This window comes from Drosophila ficusphila, unplaced genomic scaffold (genome assembly GCF_018152265.1).
Source record: "Drosophila ficusphila isolate 14025-0441.05 unplaced genomic scaffold, ASM1815226v1 contig_412, whole genome shotgun sequence".
NCBI classification, from domain to species: Eukaryota; Metazoa; Arthropoda; class Insecta; order Diptera; family Drosophilidae; genus Drosophila; species Drosophila ficusphila.
In genome coordinates, this window is record NW_025064326.1 from 3287379 (window position 1) to 3312958 (window position 25580).

At 42.7% G+C, this 25580-nt stretch overlaps 4 protein-coding genes and 1 non-coding gene across 9 annotated transcripts; 4 read left to right on the top strand and 1 right to left on the bottom strand.

Annotated features, from left to right (window-relative positions):
* The first annotated feature begins 39 nt into the window (after positions 1 to 39).
* Positions 40 to 1301, top strand: LOC108092533 (ubiquitin carboxyl-terminal hydrolase). Its single transcript, XM_017192158.1, has 4 exons — positions 40 to 175; positions 304 to 444; positions 503 to 645; positions 701 to 1301. The coding sequence occupies exons 1-4, from the start codon at positions 140 to 142 to the stop codon at positions 1062 to 1064; spliced, it is 684 nt and encodes a 227-aa protein (XP_017047647.1). The 5' UTR covers positions 40 to 139; the 3' UTR covers positions 1065 to 1301.
* Positions 1302 to 1385: 84 nt separating this feature from the next.
* LOC108092532 (2-phosphoxylose phosphatase 1) lies at positions 1386 to 4112 on the top strand. The gene is made up of 5 exons (XM_017192157.1): positions 1386 to 1837; positions 1954 to 2272; positions 2329 to 2469; positions 2531 to 3116; positions 3176 to 4112. Exons 1-5 carry the CDS (start codon positions 1741 to 1743, stop codon positions 3794 to 3796), a joined length of 1764 nt encoding a protein of 587 aa, XP_017047646.1. The 5' UTR covers positions 1386 to 1740; the 3' UTR covers positions 3797 to 4112.
* A 10480-nt stretch (positions 4113 to 14592) lies between these two features.
* On the top strand, positions 14593 to 15103 carry LOC108092341 (cytochrome c oxidase subunit 7A1, mitochondrial). Of its 2 annotated transcripts, none has more exons than XM_017191877.2 (3): positions 14593 to 14657; positions 14785 to 14854; positions 14911 to 15103. In XM_017191877.2, exons 2-3 carry the CDS (start codon positions 14810 to 14812, stop codon positions 15052 to 15054), a joined length of 189 nt encoding a protein of 62 aa, XP_017047366.1. In that variant the 5' UTR covers positions 14593 to 14657; positions 14785 to 14809; the 3' UTR covers positions 15055 to 15103. The 2 variants fall into 2 exon arrangements, with proteins under 2 accessions (XP_017047366.1, XP_017047367.1); XM_017191878.2 differs by having other exon boundaries at positions 14598 to 14657; positions 14788 to 14854.
* Positions 15104 to 15232: 129 nt separating this feature from the next.
* Positions 15233 to 17764, top strand: LOC108092541 (coiled-coil domain-containing protein 28B). 4 transcript variants are annotated; one of them, XM_017192169.2, is made up of 4 exons: positions 15233 to 15454; positions 15513 to 15756; positions 16578 to 16958; positions 17026 to 17764. In XM_017192169.2, exons 1-4 carry the CDS (start codon positions 15326 to 15328, stop codon positions 17247 to 17249), a joined length of 978 nt encoding a protein of 325 aa, XP_017047658.1. In that variant the 5' UTR covers positions 15233 to 15325; the 3' UTR covers positions 17250 to 17764. The 4 variants fall into 4 exon arrangements, with proteins under 4 accessions (XP_017047658.1, XP_017047659.1, XP_017047660.1 ...); XM_017192170.2 differs by having other exon boundaries at positions 17029 to 17764; XM_017192171.2 differs by having other exon boundaries at positions 16881 to 16958.
* A 3790-nt stretch (positions 17765 to 21554) lies between these two features.
* Trnar-ucg lies at positions 21555 to 21627 on the bottom strand. Its single transcript has one exon. It is a non-coding gene; the product is annotated as a tRNA-Arg (tRNA).
* Positions 21628 to 25580: the final 3953 nt, after the last annotated feature.

Genomic DNA, 25580 nt, shown 5'->3' on the forward strand with positions numbered 1-25580 from the left:
ATCTATCGCTTAGCAGCTATCGATATATGTCAACCGAAAACAATAAGCTCGTCGAAAAAGTGCCGGTAATTGTCTAGACGAATCCCCATTTTCCTTTGTATTTTGACTCACTACGCAAATAAAGTGAAAATTCTAAAAAATGTCGACCTTGACGCCTCTTGAAGCTAACCCCGAGGTAAGAAAAATAAAAGATGGAATACCAATAGTTTTAGTTTTGCAAACTTTTTTGTTTGTGCTTGGCAAAAATGACCGCTTCCTTTGCATTTAAAGAGAAAAGACGCCATTAACTTTTCCCATTCCCAGGTGCTGACCAAGTACATACATAAACTGGGCGTGTCGCCAGCCTGGTCGGTAACTGACGTCATTGGATTGGATGAGGATACCTTGGAATGGATTCCACGTCCCGTCAAGGCGTTTATTTTGCTCTTTCCTTGCAGCGAAACTGTATGGGTTATATTCTCTATATTTTGTTGTGATAGTCCTGATAAGCTTATATTTACAGTATGAAAAACATCGCGCTGAGGAGCATGAGCGTATTAAGGAGGTGCAGGAGCAGCATCCTGCCGATCTCTTCTATATGCGCCAATTCACCCACAACGCATGCGGAACCGTTGCCTTGATCCACAGCGTGGCCAACAACAAGGAGTAGGTTAAACCATTGCTTTACGCTTTAATTTGTAATTAACTACGTATTATCCAGAGTAAGCATTGATAGCGGAGTACTGAAGACCTTCCTGGAGAAGACAGCCTCACTTTCGCCGGAAGAGCGTGGCCAGGCCTTGGAGTCCGACGTGGACTTCACCGCCGATCACCAGGCTCTGGCTCAGGAGGGTCAAACCAATGCCGCCGAGCACGAGACAGTGAACCATCACTTTATCGCACTGGTGAACAAGGACGGCACTCTGTACGAGTTGGACGGCCGCAAGTCCTTCCCGATTAAGCATGGCGCGACTTCGGAGGAAACATTCGTCAAGGATGCGGCCAAGGTCTGCAAGGAGTTCATTGCCCGTGATCCCGACGAAGTGCGCTTCACCGTTCTGGCTCTGACTGCCGCGCAGGATTAGACCGGATCTGATCTCACACTATGAATACCACCAAGATCCCTGATCTGCCAGAATATACATTTATTATACAACTATTTTTTTAATCCGGCTGTAAAAAGGCGAACGAAGCCCCGCCTTTGAGCCAGCCAACAGTTTACGCATATTTATTTTGCCTTGAGCCAAAGCCAGACATGTATTGGGAACCCTAAGATTGTTATTAAAGAGTGCACTCGAGCTTGATGCTAAGCTTATACTAAATGCTAAACAGTGTTTACTTTTGGGTAAGAAGAGGGATTAAATGGTATGTAATAAAATAGATATTTTTATCATTAATTGGAAGGTATTATTTAATGTATTTATCCGGCTCCAGTAAACTCAACTCTCCCCCTTTGTTCAGCACCTCTGCTCAAACAGCTGATAACGAAGTGACCTCCATTGCGCATGCCCTGATAATTGGACTTGCTCCACGTAGACGCCTGACAGCTAATCAAAGCAAACCAGGTTTTTCTTCAGCCAGCTGTCAAAACTCATTCCCCGTGAAGTGAAGCTTTTGCCAGGATTACTTAGCGTTGGAAAGGAATATTACATTGCTATATAGTCCAGAGGAACCCTCCAAGAGTGCCGCCCATCGAGTTGATGCCGAGAAGCAGCAGTGGCGTTTGGGGCCAGCAGGTTAGAGCCGGACAATCTGGCCAGGATGAGGCTGCTCAAGGAACTGATGCGTGTGGCCACCCAACATCGCGCCTTCTATTGCTACGTGCTGCTCAGTGTATGGATATTCCTTTTAATAGCAGGTAAGTAACTAGGAAAAAAAGATGTCTACTTGGTTATCAAGAAATAACTAAAGGATGTGACAAATAAATTATTTGATTACTTTAATTAAATTGCATACTTTCTTTCCGCTCACCAGGAATGTATCGCTACATGGGCAATGTTGAATCGAATCCAGGAGGTGGCTCTGTTTTTGGGCCCAGTTCATCGGGCACCATCAGTTCCTTGGGCGGCGAATCCTTGGCCTCCTCGACAACCCATCGATTCGCAAAGTTCAGGGAACGCTGTGCTCCGCTGTCTCAACTGCAACGGTTGGATGACGGCGGCATCTTGGAGGGTTGGAAGCTTCAGGGAGTGCTCCTGGTCATCAGGCACGGGGATCGAGGACCCATTTCGCATGTCCGCAGTGCTGGCATCAATTGCGGCGTGAGTGGGGGCCAAGATAACCTGGTGAACAGGTGGGTCATCTCGTTTCCTTCAATATTTAATAATTAACAAGGATTTACTCTTTCAGATATCGCAGCTTTTTGTACAACTCGAGTAGCTCGGCATCGGGCTCAAATCACATGTACTGGAACAAGGTGGGAGCTTTCCACGGGTTTCCCCTGCTCCCGGCCACGGAACGTGGTTGTCCTTTGGGTCAGCTTACCTACAAGTGAGTGCAGGTTCATAAATTAATACCTGTACTGATTCTACTCCAAATGTTTTGTCTCCAGGGGCATTTCGCAGCTACTTCACGTGGGCGACATCATGCACCAGGTTTATGCCCATCCACTGGGTCTCCTGCTCAAACCGAATCCCAATCGTGCTTCGGTGGAAACCACTCCGCACACGCTTCTCAATTCCGATGAAGTGGTGGTCTTCACCACTCGCTATCGGCGCACCTTTCAATCGGCCCTGGCCATGTTGTTCTCCCTGCTGCCTGCGGATAAATGGATGGCTCTGAATATCCGCGAATCCCACAGCATGGCCTTCTGTTTCGGGGAGTGTAGTTGCCCCCAGTCGGCTCTCCTGCGGAAACGCTTAGAGGCCATGGGCGATAAGCAGCTCCTGAAACGTTCCGAAGTCCTGGAAGTGATGAAGTGGATCGGAGGCACCATACTACAGCACACTCCAAATGGCATAAGTAATCCCTTCGAGGTGGTGGATGCCCTGTTGACAGTTCTCTGCCACGATGCTCCTTTGCCATGTCGTAGAAAAAAGCAGGTTTCCACCCCAAAGTCACTCAAAAAGAACCCTAATCAGGAACTGTTGGATGTGATTAATATAGATCAGGATGAAACGGTTGCCAATCCCGTACAGGTATTTAATAGTGATTTCAAAAATAGAATTGTTTTTATGACAAAATTGTATACCTTCAGGAAGTACAAAACCAGCCTGAACCTGATTCTCCCGAGGTGGAAAACGGAAATCCTTTGATGCAGGCCGACGAATCCCAAGAAGGTTGCGTTGAACCTGCCCAGGTGGACACCCTGATGTCCTTTGCCGATGAGCTTTCGCAACGATCTGCCGCTCACTCTTACTATAAGCTATCCGGACTGCTGCGATCCTACGGCATGATCCGCCACATAGTCAGCTATATGCTCAAGATGATCTCCGGCGATAGGACAAAGTTTGTTTTATACTCCGGCCATGATTGTACGATGCAATATCTGACAGCTGCCTTGGGAATAATTACCAGCCAGGGTCAAACTATAGCCTATGCCTCCAGATTGGCATTTGAAGTTTATCGGAGTGAAGCCCATACCGATTATTATTTCCGAGTGGTTTACAACGGCAGAGATGTGACGCAACAGATAGATTTCTGCGAGGGAGGAAAGAGCCTGAGGGTCACCAGAGATTCGAGAGGAAATAAAGCCGACCTGTGTCCCATAGAAAACATCATTCGTTTCCTGCACGAGGATTACTTCAGTCCACTTAATGCCACCAATTTTAAAGAAGCTTGCGGAGCTGTCAATCCTCCAAAGGCTGGGGAGTTTTAGATACCCCAGTAGCTGAAAAGTAGAAAAGCCCTTTTCAAACTGTGATAAGTAGTTAAGATTCCACCCGAAAAACGAGGAGAGCAACGTCCAGCTTATCCCAAACCGGAAACGACCGCTTTTTAGCGATGTTATCTTTTTTACACTTAGTCGAAACTTAGTTAATGCATTCAACTTGTTGATCCACAAATCGAAAACGATACATATCAAAGGAGCACTTGTTAGCTATTAAGGGGGGAAATACAATTAGAAGGCCTGAAATGAGGGCTATCTTTGGGAGTGGATTGCAAGTAGAGTATTAAATGAATCTTAGTGATTCTTTTTGCATGTTATTGGGTAATTATTGAGCAATAAAAATCTGTTAAGTTTTTTGAAAAATATTGTAATTAAGCCCATTTATGATCAATAATGTGGAGTCGTGTATTTAGGGAAGGACTTTGCGCCGTGCAGTCTCCAGGTCCAGGATCACGACTTAAACAAAAAACAGCAACTGGGCTTTAAACTTAAAGGTACAGCGCACACCATGAATTAAACCATATTTAAAAAAAATTATTTTTCCATTAAAAAATTTTAGGTTAAAAAAAAATTTCAAAAATAACGATTTTTTTTTGAGTTTGATTGTAAAAAAAACATGTTATAACAAACAAATATGAAAAACCGTTATATTCATGGTGTGGAGAATTTAATTTCAAACATAATGCAAAAAACCGCATTCGATTAAAATAAAATCTCTGACCTGTACATTGCACGGCGACTTTGAAAACACGACTTTTCAGGAGAAGCGTTTAAAGTTTACTTTTGTGCATGTCCGCCATATGACACACCCTCACTAAATTGCGTATAACTCTGAAAATAAGTACCGGACGGCTTTATGCTTTTAAAGGCTTACTCCCAGATATATTTGGAGTACATTAAGCCAAAAAAAATTTTTCGAAAAAAAAAATTTCTAATTGTATTTCCCCCTTAAGAACATAAGATATTTACTTAAGTAAAAATGCAAGCAGACTAAATCGTAAACATATCATCTTTTCAAAAGGAATTATATAACAAACATTTGAGAAGAACACTTCCACAATATTTATCATCTGCTTTCTTATTTAAAAGTAAGTGGGGACATTTTAAAGAACAAATATAAAGTAAGGCAATTAAAGAGGTTCTTAAAAATTCTTTAAAAAATAAATAAAAATAAAATTGACATACAAAAAGAATATAAAAACTTAAATTCGAACATATCAAGCCTAAGATAAAAATAAACTTGGCAAATAAAAATGTAATAAATAGACCTTACGAAAAGTTTTCAATTTAAATAAATGTTCTGAAATTTTATCATTTTTTTTGTGGTAAGGCAAAAAAATATTTTTTATTTGAATATTATATTTTTTACGGATGTATCTTTTCGAGGACTGGAAAATGCACTTGCAGTTTGTTCTCTTCTGCAGCGGAGTTGGCCCGCTCTCGCACACAAAGATACAAAAGCGCATCATTAAAACAGCAGCAACAAAAACAAGAATGATAAAGCAAACGAGAGCAAAGACCTCGCCAAAGGCAAAAAAAACAACAGAGGGGAGTGGATTGAAGTCATTATAATCTTTGGGGAGGGAGGGGCTGCAAAAGTGAGGAGAACCAGCGCGCAAGTATTACGCACACACTCGCACTCACACACACAACGAGTACAGGGGGAGAGAGAGAGTGGGAGGTGGGGCATCGCGCAATGAGCGCGTGTACCGTACTGAGAACAGCGTAATGTAAAATCGTCGGTCTCCACGAAACTGGGAGCCTGATGGCATTCAGTACATTTTGTTACTTTTGTGCACGCAGCTAGCAAAGAGGAAAATAAAACAACGAAAAAAGAGCAGGACCAGCAAATCGAAAGGGGAATATCGTTCGCAGGAGAAGGTGGAGTTGTAACATGGCTCACTCCTTAATCTTTTTTTTTAATCCCCCTTACGGAATCCTGTAAAAAAAAGCAGCGTACATATGTGTCGTAATGGACCCTAGGGGCAATCTTCGCTCGCATGGTGCATGGTTGTGTTACATTGGGAAAAGGCGCCCAGATTTCGCAGCCTAGCGATGCACTTGCGAAAAAAACCTGCAAGAGTGAGAGAGACGGCCTACGAAACGAAGGGGGGCGGAGCAGGTGCGCCCACCGATTCGCGATGAGATTTTTGCACAAAATCTCCGATACATGTTAATATAACCCACTGTGTATGCACCAATACGCGTGCATCGGCGAGTGACGAACGCTTCTCCGGATTTCTGCACGCCGCTGAGTGCGCCTTCGTCTTCTGGGCTGTTTTCGTGTTTTGGCGAGTGGGGGCACAGTTTGGAGCCTGCACTTGGGCGGTTTCGATCCGATTCCGATGCACTTGCACTTACCCCGGTCCCCTCGCCAACTTGCCAGGTTTTTTGTTCCCCCTGTTACCTTCTCTATCTCTCTCAACTGCAGTTACACATGGACGAGCGAGTGGGTTGAGAGGCCTTGCACTTGCACAGTGGGACGAAGATAGTTTATCTGTAAACCATGACTATATAATAGTAATGTAATAATTCAAACACATACAAAACAAGATTCTGTCTTTTTTAAAGTTTGGCTTACTTATTAGCTAAAACTCAACATATTTCGACGCCAAGATCAACCTTACTACATATTTCTGATATGTTTTGATTCCACGGTACCAAGGCAATCGTTCAGTTGCATTGCTCTTTTGCTCTTTCTTTCTTTGAAAACGTTTATCTCCGCCTCGCTCGCCCGCACAGAAAAAAGAAACAACTCGCACGCACACCAACATAGAACTGGGGCACTGCACTGCAAGAGGGAGACAACGAAGGGGAACCGTTGGCGCTGACTGCTTGCCATCTCCCTCCCTCTCCCATTGCATTTTTATTTCGTTACACAAGCATTTCGTTTTAAGCAGAGGAGCTGCTGCATCGGTGCTGCGCCTCTGTTACAAAATATTGACGAAGAAAAATCATACAACGTTTTTTTTCAAACTTTTTCTCTCAACCATTTTTCATTGGTGCACCGCCAGCGAAATCTGATTTTAAGCTCAAGTTTTGCAGCGAGGGGGTGATTCTATTACGGGGCAAGGTGTAGATTTCTATTGCCGTGGAGTTTTCCGTTTTGGGGAAAACTATGGACAGGATTTTTCCTAGGCGCCCGATTAGATGCAACTAGTTGGAGTTGCACTCAGGTGGGTTGCAAGTTGCAACCGGTGGTGTTGCATTTGCCGCCCGGTGGAGAGATCGTCTAACAGAAAAGCGCAGTAACGAAAGAGTTTTCCCAAGCACTCGGATCTAGGCTCGCCGAACTAGGCTTCGTTTTTTTTTTTTTTTTTGCTCTTCGGCTGGCAGATGGCTGAACGTCGGGAGATGCACTCGCTGCACTCGATGCACTTTTCAAATGTGCGAGCGCAGGGGGCACACAGTTTTCCACCAACAGAAAGCCAAAAGGGGCGGCGATAGGAGCCCTAGGCACCACCCCCTCACCATCCCCCAAACCTCATGGTTCTTGCACTCTCTTGCTCTCACACCCATAGACCACAACCACAGAGAGCAGCTGTACACAATGAAAAATTTGTTTGAATTTGGCTTGGTAGTTTAAATATATAACCAAACGCTCTTTTTTATTTAAGAGGCATAGAAAAACTTGTACCCAGACATTTTTAATTGAACTTATAAATTTGTCTTATTAATGCTTAAAATAAAATTTTCGGTGTAGTTATTTACATATCATATTAATATTGCTATGTTAATTTTCGATAAATGTTAGACCAGAGCGTTGAGCTTATCAATATCAACTTGAATACCGATACTGGAATCTTGTCTTAGACCTTAGGGAATTTTTTTATAAATTTCTTTCTGTGTCGAATGAGAGGGCGGTGGAAGAGGCAGATAAGTGCAACTACGTGCACATAGAAGAAATTGCACACCGAACAAACACGATGACGTTGTCGTAATTGCAGCACAATGCAGCCAGGGAAAGGAACATAATGGAGGAAGGGAGGGTCTTTAAAATCAACAATGACCTGGCATGGCAACAGAAAACGCTTTTTAGTAAACCTACATTTTAATTTATATTATTTTTTATGAACATCAATTTTGAAACACAGAAATAAACAGTCTTCATGACAAATATTATATTTAAACATCTTAAATAAATATTTTAAATTCGGCAAACGACTGCTATTTCGTCTGCTCCATATTATCTTTCCCTGGTTTATTTTTTTAGCTTAAACCCAATAAAAGAACCATGGAGAGGGAAGAACGAAAAAAATTGGAATGAGATGAGTGCAATGCACTGACCGCGGGTACATTGGCCCCAACACTCACACACATGAACAAAGCTATCAATACGACCTTCCGTTCTCCTTGTCTGTCGTATAGCGCCATCTCGCTCGCGTTGTTGCGCGGTTTTTGCCGTTACGTGTTACGTCATCTTCTTGGGGACCTCTGATCGCCTGTTCCATTAACATCGCATGACGCAAACTCCACCGAAAACGTACATTTCTCAACCACACTGAGCACATCCAACCGCAGGTGGATCCCAAAGAGGGGATATAATGGGGCTTCTCCACTTTCCGGGGGCAACTCCTTAACAGCGGCGGGCATAGAAAATCATTAGAAGTTACCCAAGAGCTACCAAGTTGTCATAGAAATAGCAAAAGTCTGGCAGACAACACGGGAACCCAGCTGGGAAACTGGGAAACTGGGGAACTGGAACCGGGAGCCCAAGAAGGGGCTCCAAGTGGAGCCGGGGATTGGATTTCAGGTTTCGGCTCCGGCGCGGGATTGGTTTATTTCTGGGCCTGGGTTGTGGAGTACCCTCTGCTAACATCGATTGGGTGGCCGGATGGCTGTAAAAATTAACATAACAAAAACCCACTCTTCCTGCCCATTTTCCATTTTCGCATTATAATTTCAAATTTTTATAGCGCAATTTCTTAGAGCCTGTTCGTTTATATTTTAAACACACAAACGTCGCGCTTCCCACAGAAATGGCCCAAAGTGGTTTCCCGGAGCTAGTCGACTCTCAGTTTTCAGCCACTTTTCGAGTTCCGGGCACGCCTTCTAAAATTATAATTTATTATTATTATATTTCGTTTGCTTAATTACACCAGGAAAACAGAAGTGGCCGAGCACCACGGCGGTGTGAAGCCGCCGAAACTCCCGACGTGCATTCAAAACCGCAGCGAAGGCAACAGGCCACCATCCTCATCCAGACCATGGCCAGAAAGCAGATAAAATAAACAGTTCAAACCCACTTCCATTGCCACTTCGATCGTTCACGGAGAGAAAAAGTTTACAAGTGAATTGAAATATGTGCAAGGGAAAGTAATTTATCTACCGCTACCTCTATTTGAAAAGTCCATCGCCACATGTTAACAGTATTGGTTTCAGTTTAATACTGATTGATCCAAGGTTAAATTTGTATATGCATTATTAATAACTTTTCTCAGTGCAGTGCCGCAGCCTTTCGGGGTATTTCACTGTTTTCTGATTTCTGCGCTTTCGTTTTTGTCTCGTTGAGCAAAAAATCGAAAAAGATGGCTACTAGCAGGGCGGGCTAACAGAAATCATAGCAAAGCGGAGCAGAGGCGTCCGCCTAAATGGGGAGCACACCACCTCCTTCTAAGATGGGGAAGATGCGGAGAACCCTCCACAACTCTTACTCTCCGAAAAACGGAACGGAAATGGGAACAGAGTGCTGTTAGATAGGGACGGAGGTACTGCGTTGAGGGGCCCCACCACACAACCACATCGCGGCACCACTCGAGACCTTCTCAAGGTCCCGTTCTCCACTTGGGGGCCTCCACATTTTTAGTCGCAGCGCACACACGCCGACATGGGGAAGTCTTGACTATCGTAGCAGGCGATCAGAAGTCGACAAACAGGTGACAAGGTGGGGCGATGAATTTGTTTGTTTCGATGGGGTGTGCGGGGAAAATCCGATTACCCGGCATTCCAATTGTGCACTCGTGTTTGTTTCGCCGTATCAGTCAAATGAGCTGCCATCTCTTTTTCCCCAGCAGTTCTCCCACTCACTCTTTCCGCTTGTGTTCCGCTCGCTTGTTACGTCACGCTATATCGCTACGTCGGGGGTGTTTTCGTAAGGGGAATGCAGGGGAATGATTACATAGCGACTACGAGTGCTCAAGTTTAGAATACTCGTAAATTAAAATATAGGAACGCTATAGTTCAGACGGGTAAAATATCAAGGGTGTCGAGTGCTATAAAGCGACCTAGGAAATAACATGAACTTTTACTTAGAAAAGCTTCTATGGTAAACTTATTGGTAACAAATTAGTTTTTAACTTTTTATCCTTGTTCATTTTTGTACAGTATTCGCACTGAATTGTTCTTTAAAAAGGTATGGAAAAGCGACCCCTATATTACTAGATGAGTTTTCATTCCTGAGCCAATCCCCAAATGTTGTTATTTTTCCCCAATTTGAATTTCCCCACCCCAACGCCACTGTTCAGCCCCTACAAAATTGCATGCGAGCACCCACAAATCGAACGGTTTTCTCCAGCTCAGAGGCAAAGTTGACACAATCCACCTGGCCAACAGGTGCGACAGAACGACAACCCATTTGCAAAAAATCACCACCACCATCTGGAATCACCCGAAAACCCCATTTGGAAGAAGTTTGGGGGTTTCTAAGGGCTTGCTGGGGGCTTCGCCGAAAGGATACTTTCATTTCATACCCGGCGAGAGAGTGCAAACAATTTTTAGTGAAATTTTCGAATAGGCGAACAGCAAGCTCCCTTTTTTTGCGAGGGGTTTTGGTTCCGATTCCGATTCTGCCGACGACACTTGATGATGATGATACCCGCCCCGCTCATGCACACACCCGTATTGGGTTTGTTGTGTGTGTTTGTGGTGTGTTACGTTTTTTATACTGCTGTTTTTTTTTTTGTTCATGCGCACACTGAAAAAGGTTCTAAATAATGACGGGAGCGCCAGCAACAACAACAGTGACCACTTAGAATGATAAAACAAACACAGAAACTACAGGAAAAACAATAACAACAACTACAATCTGGAGAGCACACGCACACTACTGTTTAGTAAAAAAAAGTGGGTGGTGGGGCTGAGAGGAAGCAAGGGAGTGGGGAGGGTCAGGGCTGGTTTTCTCGCTCGCACTCACACGACATTGACTTTGAAACACATTTGACAGCCCCAGGCAGAAGAAGAACAAGCAGAAACGCTCGAGATCACGACTAAAAGCAGAAGCAGTAACAAAAAAGAGATAACAAACATACAGCCAAAACAATATAAAACAACAATTTTTTAACCCAGAGAACTATTTAATACTTTTAAATATTGTAAATATTACAAACATTATTTGCAAAAATCAAAGCCCGCTCCTATTTCTCTAGATATGTACATACATAACTCCTGACATAGATAACTCCTTCAATGAGGGTGGTCGATTCAGCTTTCTTTTTTAGAAGATATTTGTAATTTTAATATGTTTTTACTTTTTCTGTGTACTAAGAATGCCTTACCCTTAATATTAAATAAAGAAATATGAGGGAAAACCTACACATAATAAATTTTTTGTAACGAAACAGCTATTTTCCCCCTGAATAAATGGCATCACTGACTCCCCATTTATGTGCTCCCGCCAGGTAATTAGCATTTCTGGCTATCTCTCTTTCTCTCTCGCACGCACAAGCAACATGACAACCCAATTCACCATGCCAGAGCGAGCTCAAAGGTAAATGAACTCTGGCCCCCATCCTCGCCCTCACCTTACCAGACACACGTGTGTTTGATTGTTTGTGTGGGTAAGCATATTTCAATGCCAAGGTGACGGCCTCGCCACATTATATCCCTCTCTTTCTGTCCCTGCCTGCCCTCTGTTTGGCTCGCTCGCTCTTGCGGCGACAAATCAACCTCCTACACTTTTCTGCTTTACTGTTACCGTTAAAACTTAAACTTAAAACAGTTCAAACATTTTTTACAACACAAAAATCGCCGCCAGAGGAGCGGCGAACCTCTACGTATCCACCATTATCGCATTGAATCCCATTCAATCCACTCGGCAAACTCACTCGCGACCTGCCACGCCCCAATCGCCGGGGGCGGAGGATAAGAGTAGGCTTACGAGTACGAGTGAGTGAATAGTGTGAATGCCTCATATTCATAGCGGTTTTGTGAATTTTGTATTAGGCCATCAGATTTTGGAGATGCATAACGGGGGCCATGAACGCACGAAAGAGATGAATATATGCCGCAATGTTTGCCCAGTGCCTGAATTCTCCACCCTCTTTGCGCTGGGCGCCTGTTAACTGTTTTAGTTAAAGAGCAATCCATTTTGTTTTGCCCCATGCGAAGGAGTAGCGCCAATGTTCTGTCCCCATCGCAAGCGCTCGTACTGTATTGCCATCTCAACTTACACGCAGCTAAGTTGCGTGCAAGTTGAGGCGAGAAAGAGTCAAAAAGGGCAGCGGGTGCAGTGGAGTTGCTTTTGCACAGGGATTCAAGGTTGTTTTTGTTTATGCTGGATGAGTTGGAGCTCCTCTGCATCCCCTTTTCCTATCAATTTGGCTTTCTGATAAAACTTTCAATCCGCAAAGCACAAAAAAAGCATTAACAGCGCTTTCTGCAAAAGTGAGGTGCTTTTGATTTAATAATGCCTAATCCGTAGATAACATTAATATGAGATAAAATATCTTATAAAGGCTTCTAAAAGATTCATCTTGCATTCGAAATCGTCTAGATTTCCAACTTTGAATCCTTGCATGTTATTCTGATCTTAAGTGATCTTTTCAGTTCAGGTGAACTTAAAACTTGATTAAAGACGTGATGGGGACTTTCTTTAACTCATTTTAAACTAGATTTCTTATTTTAGCGTACCTATTAAAGTTTAAAATGCAACGGTTTTAGTTAAAGTTGTGCCTGTTGATTGCCCTAGAACTTTTAAACACCCACTAGGGGCCGAAACGAGAAGGAGCTCACGGTTCTCGAGCATTGCAGCTTGCAGAACAAGTTTAGAACTTAAACTTTGCTAGAGGAGATTGTCCAGAAAGGAAGTGGGAGGGAGATGGGGCTATCAGTAGAGTGGGGCCCTTGGGTAACGAACCTGCGAAGAGCCCGAGAACGTGCCCAAAGTCTTCCCATATCATTGGCTATTTTAATAAAAGCACTCGGATTTAACTTTTTTCAAGTTTCGTTTCGGAATACCGAAAAGCGGCCTCGCAACTTTGGCAAGTTAATTTAGCATGGAAGCTACAGTTTTTGAAAGTTCGACATCTCAAAGTTCTTTGTGCTGGGATGGCAGCACAAAATTTGCTGAAAATCGGCGAAGGCTTTAGCAGGGCAATATGTATTTGTTTTGAAACAGGTCGACAATGTTTCAAGGGTTCCGTGGGGGAATGGGGGGTGTCAAACGATCCGAGCGTAAGCGTTTTATATACATTTTTTTTCGGCCGAGAGAGCTTAAACAGCTTTTTAGTCGGCAAATTATGCAAAAGAATTTATTTATTGGCCCGTTGCTAAGATTGTCCAAACAAATTAAATAAAGCAAGGCCTCGAGTTGGCAATCCATTATTTTACCTTTTAAATCCAAAACTTCGTTGTCCCACTTCTTTGTACTTATTTAGAGAAGAGATAAAATAACTTTGTTGAAACAGTTTGTTCTTAATTAATAGTGCTTTTTAATAGCGATTTTTAAAAGCTTGTAACTACACTTGAAGTAATTAAGTAAAATATTTATTTTGCAAACTTCAAATGTTCTGGATCTCCAATTTTGCAAGATAGCGCCAAAGATTGAGTTTTTGTACTGGAAAATATAAAACCGAATATCAATGTATTTGGGACCTATCCTTTTGATTCTTTCCTATCAGTTTTTCGTTAAAAAATACAAATTTATATAAAAATATAAATATAAAATATTCCGAAAAATGGCCCGAAAAATCCCGAAGAGGGAACCCACACCACAATCAATTTTTTCCAGGCTCGTTTCGCTCTTTTTTGTTGCGGCTGCGAATTGCAAAGAAATTGCACAACTCATTCGGTGTAGAATTATTGTAATCCCCACCAGGCGCACAGATGCCGGCAGTGGGTGGATATCCCCAAGTGTCTTCGGAGTGCTTTTCGCCGCAAGCACTTTCCGCAGCGGGAGCGAGCGGGATGGCAGCTCTGCGCAGCTTTTGCCGCGCCCCAAATCGGACTACGGCTATCTCGCCCGCACCCAGTGTTGCATTGGCGTGCGTCCGTAAAAACGAATAGTGCAGAAAAGACGCCAAATCGCTGCTCTTTTGGCCTGAGCGCCTGATGAAAAATTCACAAAAAGCCAAAATAGCGCGGAACACACAATTTTTTTCTCGAACGGGCAAATCACGACGCAACTCTAAAATCCGGCCGTTGAGATTCAAAATTTAAATCAATCAAGCGACTCCGAATTGGAAAATGATGGGCACAAATGAATTTCTTGGGCTTTTTTTTTTGAGTGATTGGTTTAAATTACGATATTAGTTTTAGAAAAGTTTTGCTCCTTGTGACTTTAATCAATCTTAGTAGGGTGAATTCGTAACGGCTTTAAAAGCGCGCGAAATTCAAAATGTATTTTAAGATGGACTAAGCAGATATCAAAACAAGGGGTTGAAGAAATTTATTTAAAGTTTCAATACATTTTAAATACTTCTTTTTTATTTATTTGTCTGAATAAGTTATATTTTAAATAAATTTTTAACCTACATGTTCTTTGAGATATACTTTTCCTACCACTTGACAACTCTTGAGTGCAATTATTTTGAATTCCCTTTTGCATGAAATCATCTGTTAATGATTCTATTTTTATCTGTTACAAGAAATTGCAGCAATTGAAAGCTATTCGTTAATTGTCGCTCGTTCTAAGGTGACTGTATTATTTGGGAAACTAACTGACATTTGAAAAAGAAGATTGCTATTTTTCATACCAGTCAAAAATATAAATTCGAAAATCTTGTTTAACAAATAATAATAAAGTGTTCTACTATATTCAGCAGTTACATAACAAATCTAAGCGAAATGGCTCTACCCGATGGACTCTCTAATAAAATGAAGGTTTTCCAGGTTAGTTGGGATCACTAGAAATTCAAAAAATATTTTTAAATTCATAATTTTTATAGGCTGTCAACGATCTACCAGTTTTTCTGAAGGGCGGCCCAGTAGATAAGGTTTTGTTTGGCATAACAGCCGGATTGTGCGGCGTTGGCGTCCTAAGCTTTGTCCACTTGGTCTACACTATGGGATTCTCCAAAAAGAAGGCCTAAATTAAGAATCAGATGTTGTTTTGATTAAAGCGAAACTAATATAAACTAATAATTTTGTTTTACTTCCATTTCGAGTCAAGTCAAAAGACCCGCCCAATAATATTTACCGAAATATATTAGGGAAACACTGTTTTAGGCCACGCATTTGTGAACTTGGTATTCTCAGTACTATCAGATCTGGTCACACTCGTTGGGTGGAAAAATAAAAACAAAGAAAATCAGTGTGTTTTCAAAGAATTAAATAGGTCTTAACCCAAAGAAACCCAGCGAAATGGAGCCCAACGATGAGGTAGTGGAACGCCAGAAACTAGTGCCAAACGATGTGGAAACGGAGGAAGAAGCCCAAAGCCAAAGCGCACCAAAATCAGCTCAAACCCCTGCCTCGCCCGCCGTCCCCAATGTAAGATTCTTTGGGATTTCGGTCCAAAAATTATTATATTTTTCCTCGTTTTCTCTAGATTAAAATCAAAGGAATATCTAGTGGGGAGACCACTCGCAGCAGAAACTCCGCCTCCTGCTCCATAGAACGCACGATATCCGAAAAGGAGAAGGACAAGAGTCAGGGACAGGGTCAAGCAGCCACGAAGGTGACATATGTAAATGAGCGACGGCCACGCCCACAGGCGCACGGTGGGAGTGGCGGCGGTGGCGGTGGAGATGAACGATTCGAATTCAAGACCCGGCCGCGTAAATTGCTAAAAGGTGAGTGAAGCTATAAATTAAACTTAATCACCGTTCTCTCCTCCAAAATGGCTTTTAGTCGCTGTGGATCGCGGTTTTTGGTGCCAGCTGGGAAGGATTCAGTGAATCTATTATATGTTATTCCCACACTTCGCACTGAGTTATTCATATGAATTCTTTATTCTTACACTTTCTATTATATCTAAAAATAAGCAGGAATAGAGTTTCTAATATCTCTCTGTTATTATTAACAAATTGAACTAATTGTCGTTTGACTCGGACATTATAATTGACCTTCGCCATCGATGACGCACTTTTCCGGCGTCCATATGGCCGGAATACATTACATTCCATTATTCACAGTCCATCTATACGCGGGCCTCACCCAGTACACCGCACACAGACACTGAACAGGAGGTTATCATTTTAATAATTGAAATTACAAGCCTCTCGCCACCCCATGCGAAAAGCGAAAATAAAAACAGCCTGCGGCAGGATGTATTCTTTTCCTGGCTATTTGCCTTTCCAATCGGTTCAGTTCATGAGGCAGTGGTTGTTAAGAATTTAATAATAGAGCATTAATTATTCATAGTTCTATCTTATAACAAAATTTATTTTTACATAGTAATAATTTGGATTGTATTTAAACCCTTTTTTTCTGCAACACTTTTATCTATTGTGCATTTTATTTTAGATCTTATATTTCCAAGGTTATTTTTTATTTTATAAAGATCAATTCTACACTGCCCTTGGTTCTTATAATTTTTTATTTTATTTATTTTATTATTTGTACTTTCATATCCCCCACGTTTGATTTCTTGACCGCGTAATGCCGCAACCAGATTCCGATCAATTGGAACCCACACACAGCAGTGCCAACAGCTTGAACGCAATCACTTTGGTGAGCAGCGAGTGGCTAGCACCTGATCCCCAAATCACCAAAAACAACACCACCACTCCCAACAACAACAACAACAACAATGATAGCACAAAACCCAACAATAACAATCAGCATAATAATAGCAATCAGAATACACCGCGATCGCAGCGTCGCAAAAATCCCACAGCTTCGATGCCAAATGCCAGTGTCCACAGCGAAAAGTTCGACGATCGTCCAATAAAACACCATTCCTTTGTCTCCGAAGTTCCCGATGTGAAGCACATGGAGCGAGCCCTCCTCGGATTGCTGGATGACTTTCACTCCGGCAAGCTGAAGGCATTCGGTGAGTGCAGTTTGAATTGTTAATTAACATTTTATCTAATCCTTAACGCTAACATTAAATTCCCAAGCAGGTTCCGGCTGCACGATGGACCAGATGACCAAGATCCGAGAGCAGCAGGAGAGCCTGGCCAAACTGCATTTCGAGCTGGCTGCCGCCGAGGAAGACTCCCTGGAGCACGGCAACGAGTTCAACACCAACAAGGCGCAGGAGAACATGCTGCAGCTGATGCAGCGCCTGGAGCAGCTGTCCATCTCCATCGAGCAGCTGCAGACGAGCCACACGGGTCTCTGAGATTTGGCCCAGCCGCAGGCCTGGGATCAACGCCTGCTCTGGCTCTGAGCACACCGCGGAAACCAAGAGACACCAAGAGATATGGGAACTTAGGATTCGGGAGTTTTACACGACACTAGCGACTTTTTAACGGGGACGGTCACCTGGGATTTTGTGTAAATATTTTAAGTTGTAAGCTTAAGTGGGAGGACTCGATGGGCTTCTTATGCTAAATAGTTTAGCAAACTCGCAGTGATTGTGAAACTAATTTAGATTGTCTTCGCGTAGCCATAGCAATAGCATAAAATTATTGTAGCGGGTGCCAAGTGTTGGTGCTGAAATTGTTCATTTCATTACAATTCGATTCGATTTGATTATTGTGTGCTGCAGTTTATCAGGCTTTGATTATGATGAAAAATCTGTTCCGCTTATTGTTTGTTATAGTTACATATTTGCAATATACATATATACACACGTAATCATGTACATCTACGAAACTCGGAACCTATTAAAGTTATCATTTTTATAATGCATAAGAAGCAATGTTTATTAATTCTTTTAAGTGGTACCTTAAGGAAATCTCATTTATTTCTTTGGCTTTGAATAATGCTTATATGACTCAGAAGATCAAAATTCAGTACTAAATTTTATTGACATATTCAGATAATTTTTTTTTTATTTTGAAATGATTTATTTCGAAAGGAATTTGATAAGTTATTTTTAGTATTCCAATCACCATGTTTTCGTGGCGCTCAGAGTGACAGAATTTTTACCAGCTAAGCGTTCTGAGGAAGCGGAATTCCCAACAACCGAATCGAACCAAACGTCCCCATTCCGCCGATTGTCGGGGGCTCCAAAGACGCCCACCGCGTATTCCGTTCTGCATGCACAATTTCCATTTCGGGATGGGCATATCAATTGTGAGAAGTGAACCTTTGGACAAGTGCATTTGTACATAGGAAATTTTATTCCGTCGTTGTTGTTTCTTGTGGTTAATACGTGCATTCGTATTCAGCCGGTGTCCTCTGCTTCTTCGGCTGTCATTGCGCAGTCTCAGCCGGGTTATCATCCCCCTCCCCCTTCCGCTGCTTTCCGACTTTAATGTTGTGGCTTACTGTCGTTGTTGTTCTTCTTATTTCTTGTTTTTTGTTGTTCTCTTTTCTCCTGTTGTTATTTGTGATCGGTAAAAGTAATTTGTTGTTCGTTCTTTCATTATACCCGTTACTCGCAGAGTAAAAGGGTATATTGTATTGGTTCAAAAGTATGTAACAGTATAGTAAGGTACATAACATTACATATCCCCAAAACTTAACAGAGCTTTAACAGAGAACGGTTCTTCAGATCTTGTGCAGATATTCCTTTGCAAATGGCAGTCTTTTAAGCTTGTTTGCCTTCGATATGTGTGCAAGTATTGAGCTTTAAATAGATTCTTTCTTTTGCGCATCATTTTTGCCCCGTTATTTTACGACACCAAGCTAGGTTTAAAATACATAAGCCACCCACCAACCTATGGGGCGTTTCAGCCCTGCTTTCTACATACATACACATGTATATGAACGTCAAGATTGGGTAACGGGTATTTGATAGTCGAGGCACTTGACTACAGTGCTTCCCCTTGTTTTAATGCTGATGTAAATCCGGGTTACAAATAACAAGAACTCTGCACTGGAAGAAAATAAAGTAAGAAAGTTAATTAATGGTTATACAACTATACGAGTTCATTAAGCAAAGATGTATCATAGATATAAAAGATTAAATATTATATATTTAGTATAGTATAGTTTTAAATATTACAAGAAGACTGTTTTGCTGAGTAACCATCTTAAGATCGTTTTCTGCCAGTGTACTCCCACTTGTTGTTCTTGGCCACCGTTCCCTTTTTGTTTTATTATGCTCTACCCGCTGCCGTCTTTCGACTTGTGGCCGAAACTCTCGGGTTCTTTTGGACCCCTCTGCTTGGCTAGCGGTTTAGTGCATTCCTTGGGCCTCCGCCTCCGGTCTCCGGTCTCCCACTCTCCGAGAAATGGAGAAATAAACGCTCGGACCGTCGCATCCGCTACGCTGCATACAAATGCATTCCGGCCGACAAGGGCGTGGCATTTGAGCCGCCAGCAGCAGCTAACAACCAAACAACCAAACAGAAACACGCAACATCTATCCCAAATTACTGCCACAAGTGGCAGCGGCAGTGCCACCGCCACTTCCACTCGCCGTCCAGGGATCCACGTTCCGTCACGTGCTCGGATGGGATGGGGCACTCGGATTCCCATCCCGGCGGAGGGATTGGACATGGAAATGGGGAATATCCGCGGCATTTAAAACCAGGCAAGGCCCTACCCTACACTTAGGAAAAAATAACAAGAGAACGTTAAATAATATGTTTAATAAATATGCACTTAATAATCTTATGTCCTAAAATCAAGATCACAATAAAATCAAAATAAAATAGCTTAAAAGCGATCTATTTAGAATACAAATATTTTCTGAAAACTCTCTTAAAAAACTAACCTTTAACTAATAGGATTAAACTAATTTTAATATTTTACTTAAGCTTGTATAATTTTTTGGCAAGTTTGGTGGTTCATTTTTTTCCAAGTACCCAAAGACGACAAGTGCCTTTTGCCTGGCTCATAAGGTGGGTGCAACAGGGGATCCGATTCGTGTCGCATCGCATCGAATCGGATTGGGATCGTTGGCAGTTCATCGAATCGAGTGTTATGTAAAGACGGCAACCGAAAGAAGTCATTAAATATGTGAAGCGCATATCAAATTTCGAATGAATTGAACTTACTTGGCTTGGTCACATGAGAATTTGATGAACTGCCAAGCGGACAAAGAGTCCGATACAGAGATACCTGCTCCGGGGGGGTGGGGCCCACAGTGGAGTGCAGATAAAGGTGGCCAGGAGGAGCAGCACTTGTTGCCCGGCAATCCGATCCGATATGCTGTCGTTGTCGCTGGGGCACTTCATTAACCTGAACTCTGACTGAGGAAAAGAAGTGCTGCACTCACCGAAAATATGCATTACACTCTAATAATTGTTTTTTAAGTCCTTTGAAATATTGTAGGCATGCAGATATACCCTCTATGAATGTTTTGTTAAGATCCAAAGATCATTTACAAAATCTATAAATATTTAATAAAATAAATATACAATTTAAATTTATATTTAAACTAGAGTTTATCTTTTCCTGTTTAAATTTGAATAACTATTCAACAAAAAATAACTTATTTATGAAATTAGGAACTCCTCTTTTGCACTTTTCTTAAAGTGTGCTCTTCCTGTGTAAGCAGGCTGCTTAAAGCCTGTCCCTGTTCCAGTGGCTGTCTGGACCCTTAATCCTTGCCCACCCACGAGCACGAACTCGGAGGCAGCTGCTCTGGCTGTGCGGAAATTACGTTGCTGATGAGCAGCTCTGGAAAAGCGGAAGACGCACGAAGCTTTTCCACCTACAGGAAGTGCGACAAAATTCAAACAGACTCTGGGTCCCCGCAGCTCTTCCTCTCCAGTCCTCCATCCTGCATCCTGCATCCTGCTGGCAAAGCGGAAGCAAAAAGCGAAGAGAGAAAGCACGATGAAGAGGAGGGGGAGGGGGAGGTGGTAGGTGGGAGGTGGGTGTGGATGGGCGGGTCAGTGGGTGGACTCCTGTCAGCTCTGGGCTGGCATAAATGCGCACACGGCGCAAGGCAAAAAGTTTCCTGCCAGGAGCCAGGACTCCCAAAGAGGAAGTGACTAGTGAAGGGATGGATGAGAAGGGGGAAGGGGAGGGGATAGTAGGGGGATGGGGGATGGGGTTTGTTATCGTCATTCCCCTTCGGCAAACGATGGGCGGGAGCGGGCGCTCCGAGGGCGACGTACTTTATTTCCTGAAAATGTCCTCGAAAATATGAACATTATATCCCGGAAACGGAAGCTGCAGCATTTGCAAGGAAGTGACGCAAGGGGCAGGAAACACCCACCCGGCCACCCAGCCACCCAAAAGCCCAACCAACCAGCCGCCCACAGAGCACAAAACATTTCGTGGACATGGACATGAATGTGGATTTGGATGGGTTGATTAAAGCGGGTAAACAGCAGCGACAGGACGACCAGGACGACAGCGAAAACGAGGACGAGCGCCAGGACACCGTTGAAATGTACACACAAGTGAGTCGGGACATGGAACAGGATAAGAGCACATCGGAAAAAAAGGATTTTATCATTCATTCAGATTAAATTGTGGGTAAATTATTAAATATCTTTTTAAATAAAGATAAATTGGCTTGCATAATATTGAACTTATTTATTTGGTAAAATATTGTAAAGGTAGAAAAAAGATTTTATTTCGACCGTGACAGGACTCGAACCTGCAATCTTCGGATCCGAAGTCCGACGCCTTATCCATTAGGCCACACGGTCAGTTGAAAACAGGGCGATAAAATGTTCTATTAGAGATGCTTATCTAGGTTCAATAATTAACAGTAACGTAAAAGTAATAATTCCTACTTTGCAATTCACAGAATTTATGATTATTGTTACAAGTAAGATATTGAAGTTTTTTAATATCTTAAATTATTAAGTCCAACTCTAGATTTCATTTGCCTTTTATAGCGTGTAACATAGGATTTAATCACTTTTTATGTGCTATGTAAACATTTTCAAATATTTACCTTTGCCAGTCTCAAAGTAAACAAGGCAATGCATGATTTTTTTTCAGTGTTTGTCGCAGATGGAAGCCAGGAGAGTGCGGAGGCGAATCGGACATCTGACTACGTTGTCGCATCCTGCAGGAAGCGTGGCGTTGCCGCCGGCATCTACAGCTCCCTCCTGCTCTCGTCCATTTCCCATTTCCACTTCGCCCCGGAAAAGCGGCAAACGGAATGCGAGAGGCAGGCGAGGAGAGCCTTTACGTCAAGGAAATGACGGAAGCAGCCTCAGCAGCTGAATGCTCCGACTCGGCTGCTCCGGACTGCATCTCCGGAATACGGACTAAGGACCCTGGACGCAGGACCTGGGGGGACATCCTTAGAGAGCGCAGGACTCGGCTTTGGCAGGAAATCATCGTCCCATGGGACGTAAATTAAATTCCATGCAAAGTTAATTTTTCTCACCCACCCGGAGAGCAGTGAATCGGGAATCGGGAGAGCTTAGTCCTGATTCCGGATTCTTGATTCTGGGCTGCTGAAGCAGTTCCATTTCCGCAAAGTGGGCGGACGAGCGATTTATGGTTGGGGTAACAGATATGGGAAAAGTTTATAAATCAACGGAAACTTTGTCATCGCAGTTCATGTGGTGCTTAAATATTAAATTGAATTGAGTATATCGGTGTGGATTGATGGGTTCGAGGTGATGAAGGAGGTAGTTACATGGGAATCTGTTGAGGAATTTTAAAGAGATTTATTGGGAAGGTTTTATAACTATAAGGAATTCCTTTAATATTCATTTAATAAATTTTAAACTGGATTATGTTAAGTATCTTATTATTAAGCATCTCCCCTATTGCCATTGCCACATTTTTAGCCACCAGATTCCAGTCGAAATGACCGACTTCCTTGCGACGCAATTAGAGAAATGCTACATCCTGCCTGGGATTGCCATTTCCCAATGATTCCACTTACCCAAATCGAGACTGGAGCGCCTCTTTTTTCCCATTGAACGCGACTCTGGGAATCGGAATCGGAGAAATGTGGGGATGTGGGGTATGTAATTCACCTCGATGATTACCAGGCCCCCGTTGATCCGCCGATCTGCAATCTATGGCCAATGTACCGCTAGATGATGCGCCGCCTGGTCCATAAACGAAGATCCCAAATGCGAATGCGAAAAGAGTCGAGCGGCAAGTGTAATTGAGTTCCTCCAGCTGGAAATGGTCAATTGGCAAATAGCAGCGACAATAAATGAATCGCCAGCGGATCCGCCGAGCCGAGAAAGCCTGGCCCAAAGAGATTTGTTCGGCTTCGCCAGATTACGTGAAAGGTGAAAGTTGTCGAGAACCGCAAAACAGGGGCCAAAAGGCGGGGAAAGGAGGAGCAGCAGGTGAACTGGTACACGCGGATAAATGAGTTGATAAACCATATATATTCCAATCAGTAAACGATGATCAACAGAAATATATGATAAGGAGTTTCAATGTAAGTCTGTGCCACCATTGAAATTTGTTCAAATATTAAAGTTCTCTTTCTATTATAATGAAGTATATTATTGATTGCATATTCTCCATTGTATTTTTATTTGATAGCCATTGTTAGATTTTCTTAGTGCATAGTTGGCCATAGCAGGTCAGGCAGAAACGGTGAGAAAAACGCTCCAATCCCCGCCAAGTCGATCTGAGGCGAACCGGACCCCACCTGTCGGCGACCTGTTGTCGGTGCAGATATTTCCGTAATCCGAATGTGGAACAGTGGCACAGTAGCCACCGTCTCCTCCATTTCTCCACAGCTCCACCAGCATCTTCTTTCCAAAGCTGCGGCTACTTTTCTTCCCCTTCTTCTGTTTTCCTTCTTGGCTTTTTGCGATTTTTCGCCATTTATGGCGCATGCGCGCAGTGCAGAAGTCGCTGAAACTGACAGCAAGACATCCACATCCACGTCCACATCCACATCCACATCCACATCCAAAGCCTTCGACATGGAGACGACCCACTGGCTGACTGCTGGACCAGCTCCTCTCCTCCCCAGATCGCGGGACAGGTTGCCCGACGTCTTCTTTGGCGGTGCATTACCGCATTGCAAACCTGAATTCTTCTCGACTCTCGTTAATCACACTCTTTACTGGGGTTATGCAAAAATAATAATGGACCCTCCAGAGGGAAACCAATTTTGTTAAAGACTTTTAGGGAGAGTTCAAAACATCAATTTAAATGAGATTATTCTGCTTTTTATTATATCTGATTTAGCAACAACTTATTCGATAGAAATTTGTATATACTTTTGCAGTTTACAAATGGCACACCTAATTATTATTTTAATTAATGATTATTTTAATTAATGATTATTTTAATTAATGATTATTTTAATTTTAAAATTAATTTCCAGCACAATTTTATTTAAAACCTTTTAATATTTCCAAATTTAAGAGTAAATTTATTTTTGTAATAAATGCTTAAGTGCATTCACCGATCACTTGGCTCCATCAGCTCCATTTTTCTGCTCGTTTCTTTTCATTTTTGGCATGCCGATTCCGGATGCTGTCTCCCTCTTTCTCCCTCTTTCTCCCCCGCCTGTGGCCCCTTTCTCCCGGCTCCTTCAATCGCGGATTGAAGCCAAGTCAACGGGGCAACGTGTGGTGGTGGCAAAATAGATTATGAATGTAAGGCAGTGGGTGTCGGTGTCGGAGTCTCCGAGTCGGGAAAAAATGGTGTGGGTACCTTCACCACCTCACCTCGGATCGGATCGGATCGGAGTCAGTATCGCTATCGTTCGGACGGTACGGTAGCGTGTCTGTAACACTTTTGCCTCAGCCGCCTGCCTGCCTGCCTGCCAGAGTTTGTTTCTGGGGTCTTTGGGGCCCCAGCTCTCGTCTGCGGCTGCTCGAGGAAGTTATATAATCGAGACAACATCGCGATATGTCGGCAATATGCCTCAATCAATTTAACATTTATGAACTCGCCGGCACATGGAAAAAATGCAAAGCTATCCAGGAAAATCTATCTGTTCTGTATTAATTTAATTACAATTCCTATTTAAAGCTGGCTAAAAAAGAAGAACTTCCAGTAAATAATAAAGTATTAAAATGTTTTTTATGTATAAAAATTATTTCCCTATTGAGTAACGAATTTTTCTCTGTGTCTGGCAGCCTTTAAGCATGAAAGTAATAACCAAAAAAATGCGAAACTCTCTGGGCTTCATCGCTGGATTATGTGGGTGGGCAATCAGGTTGAGCCGACCGGGTAAAGTGCAGGAAAAGAGTCGAGGGAGTGGGTACCTGGATACGTGGATACGTGGATACCCATGTAACTGATCCGTTTGACTGCCTACCGAGTTGCTTTTGGATACTTTTTTTGTGCTTCCTCATTAAACTTTGCCGGGAGTTGCTGAGATTCTCATTAGCCGCCCGATATGGGATATATGCAGGATCAAGTGATCGGTAAACAGACCTCGAGGATCAATCAACCTGTTTGGTGTCTTGGGAATTTATGGTAGTTTAATTTACGGTTCAGTGATTAGTTCGGTTTGGTCTGAGTTTGGTTTGGTTTAAACTGCATATGTGGGAAAAGCGTTGAATGGAGTTTTGATGGGATCATTTCCCACACGTCTTTGTTATTCAATAGAGTCTACAGTTTTAATTAATAGAAATTAGAATACTTCATGGTATAATTATAAAGAGATAGTTCTTAGAATTTCCGGCTGTTCTTAACAAATAATCTTGAAGAA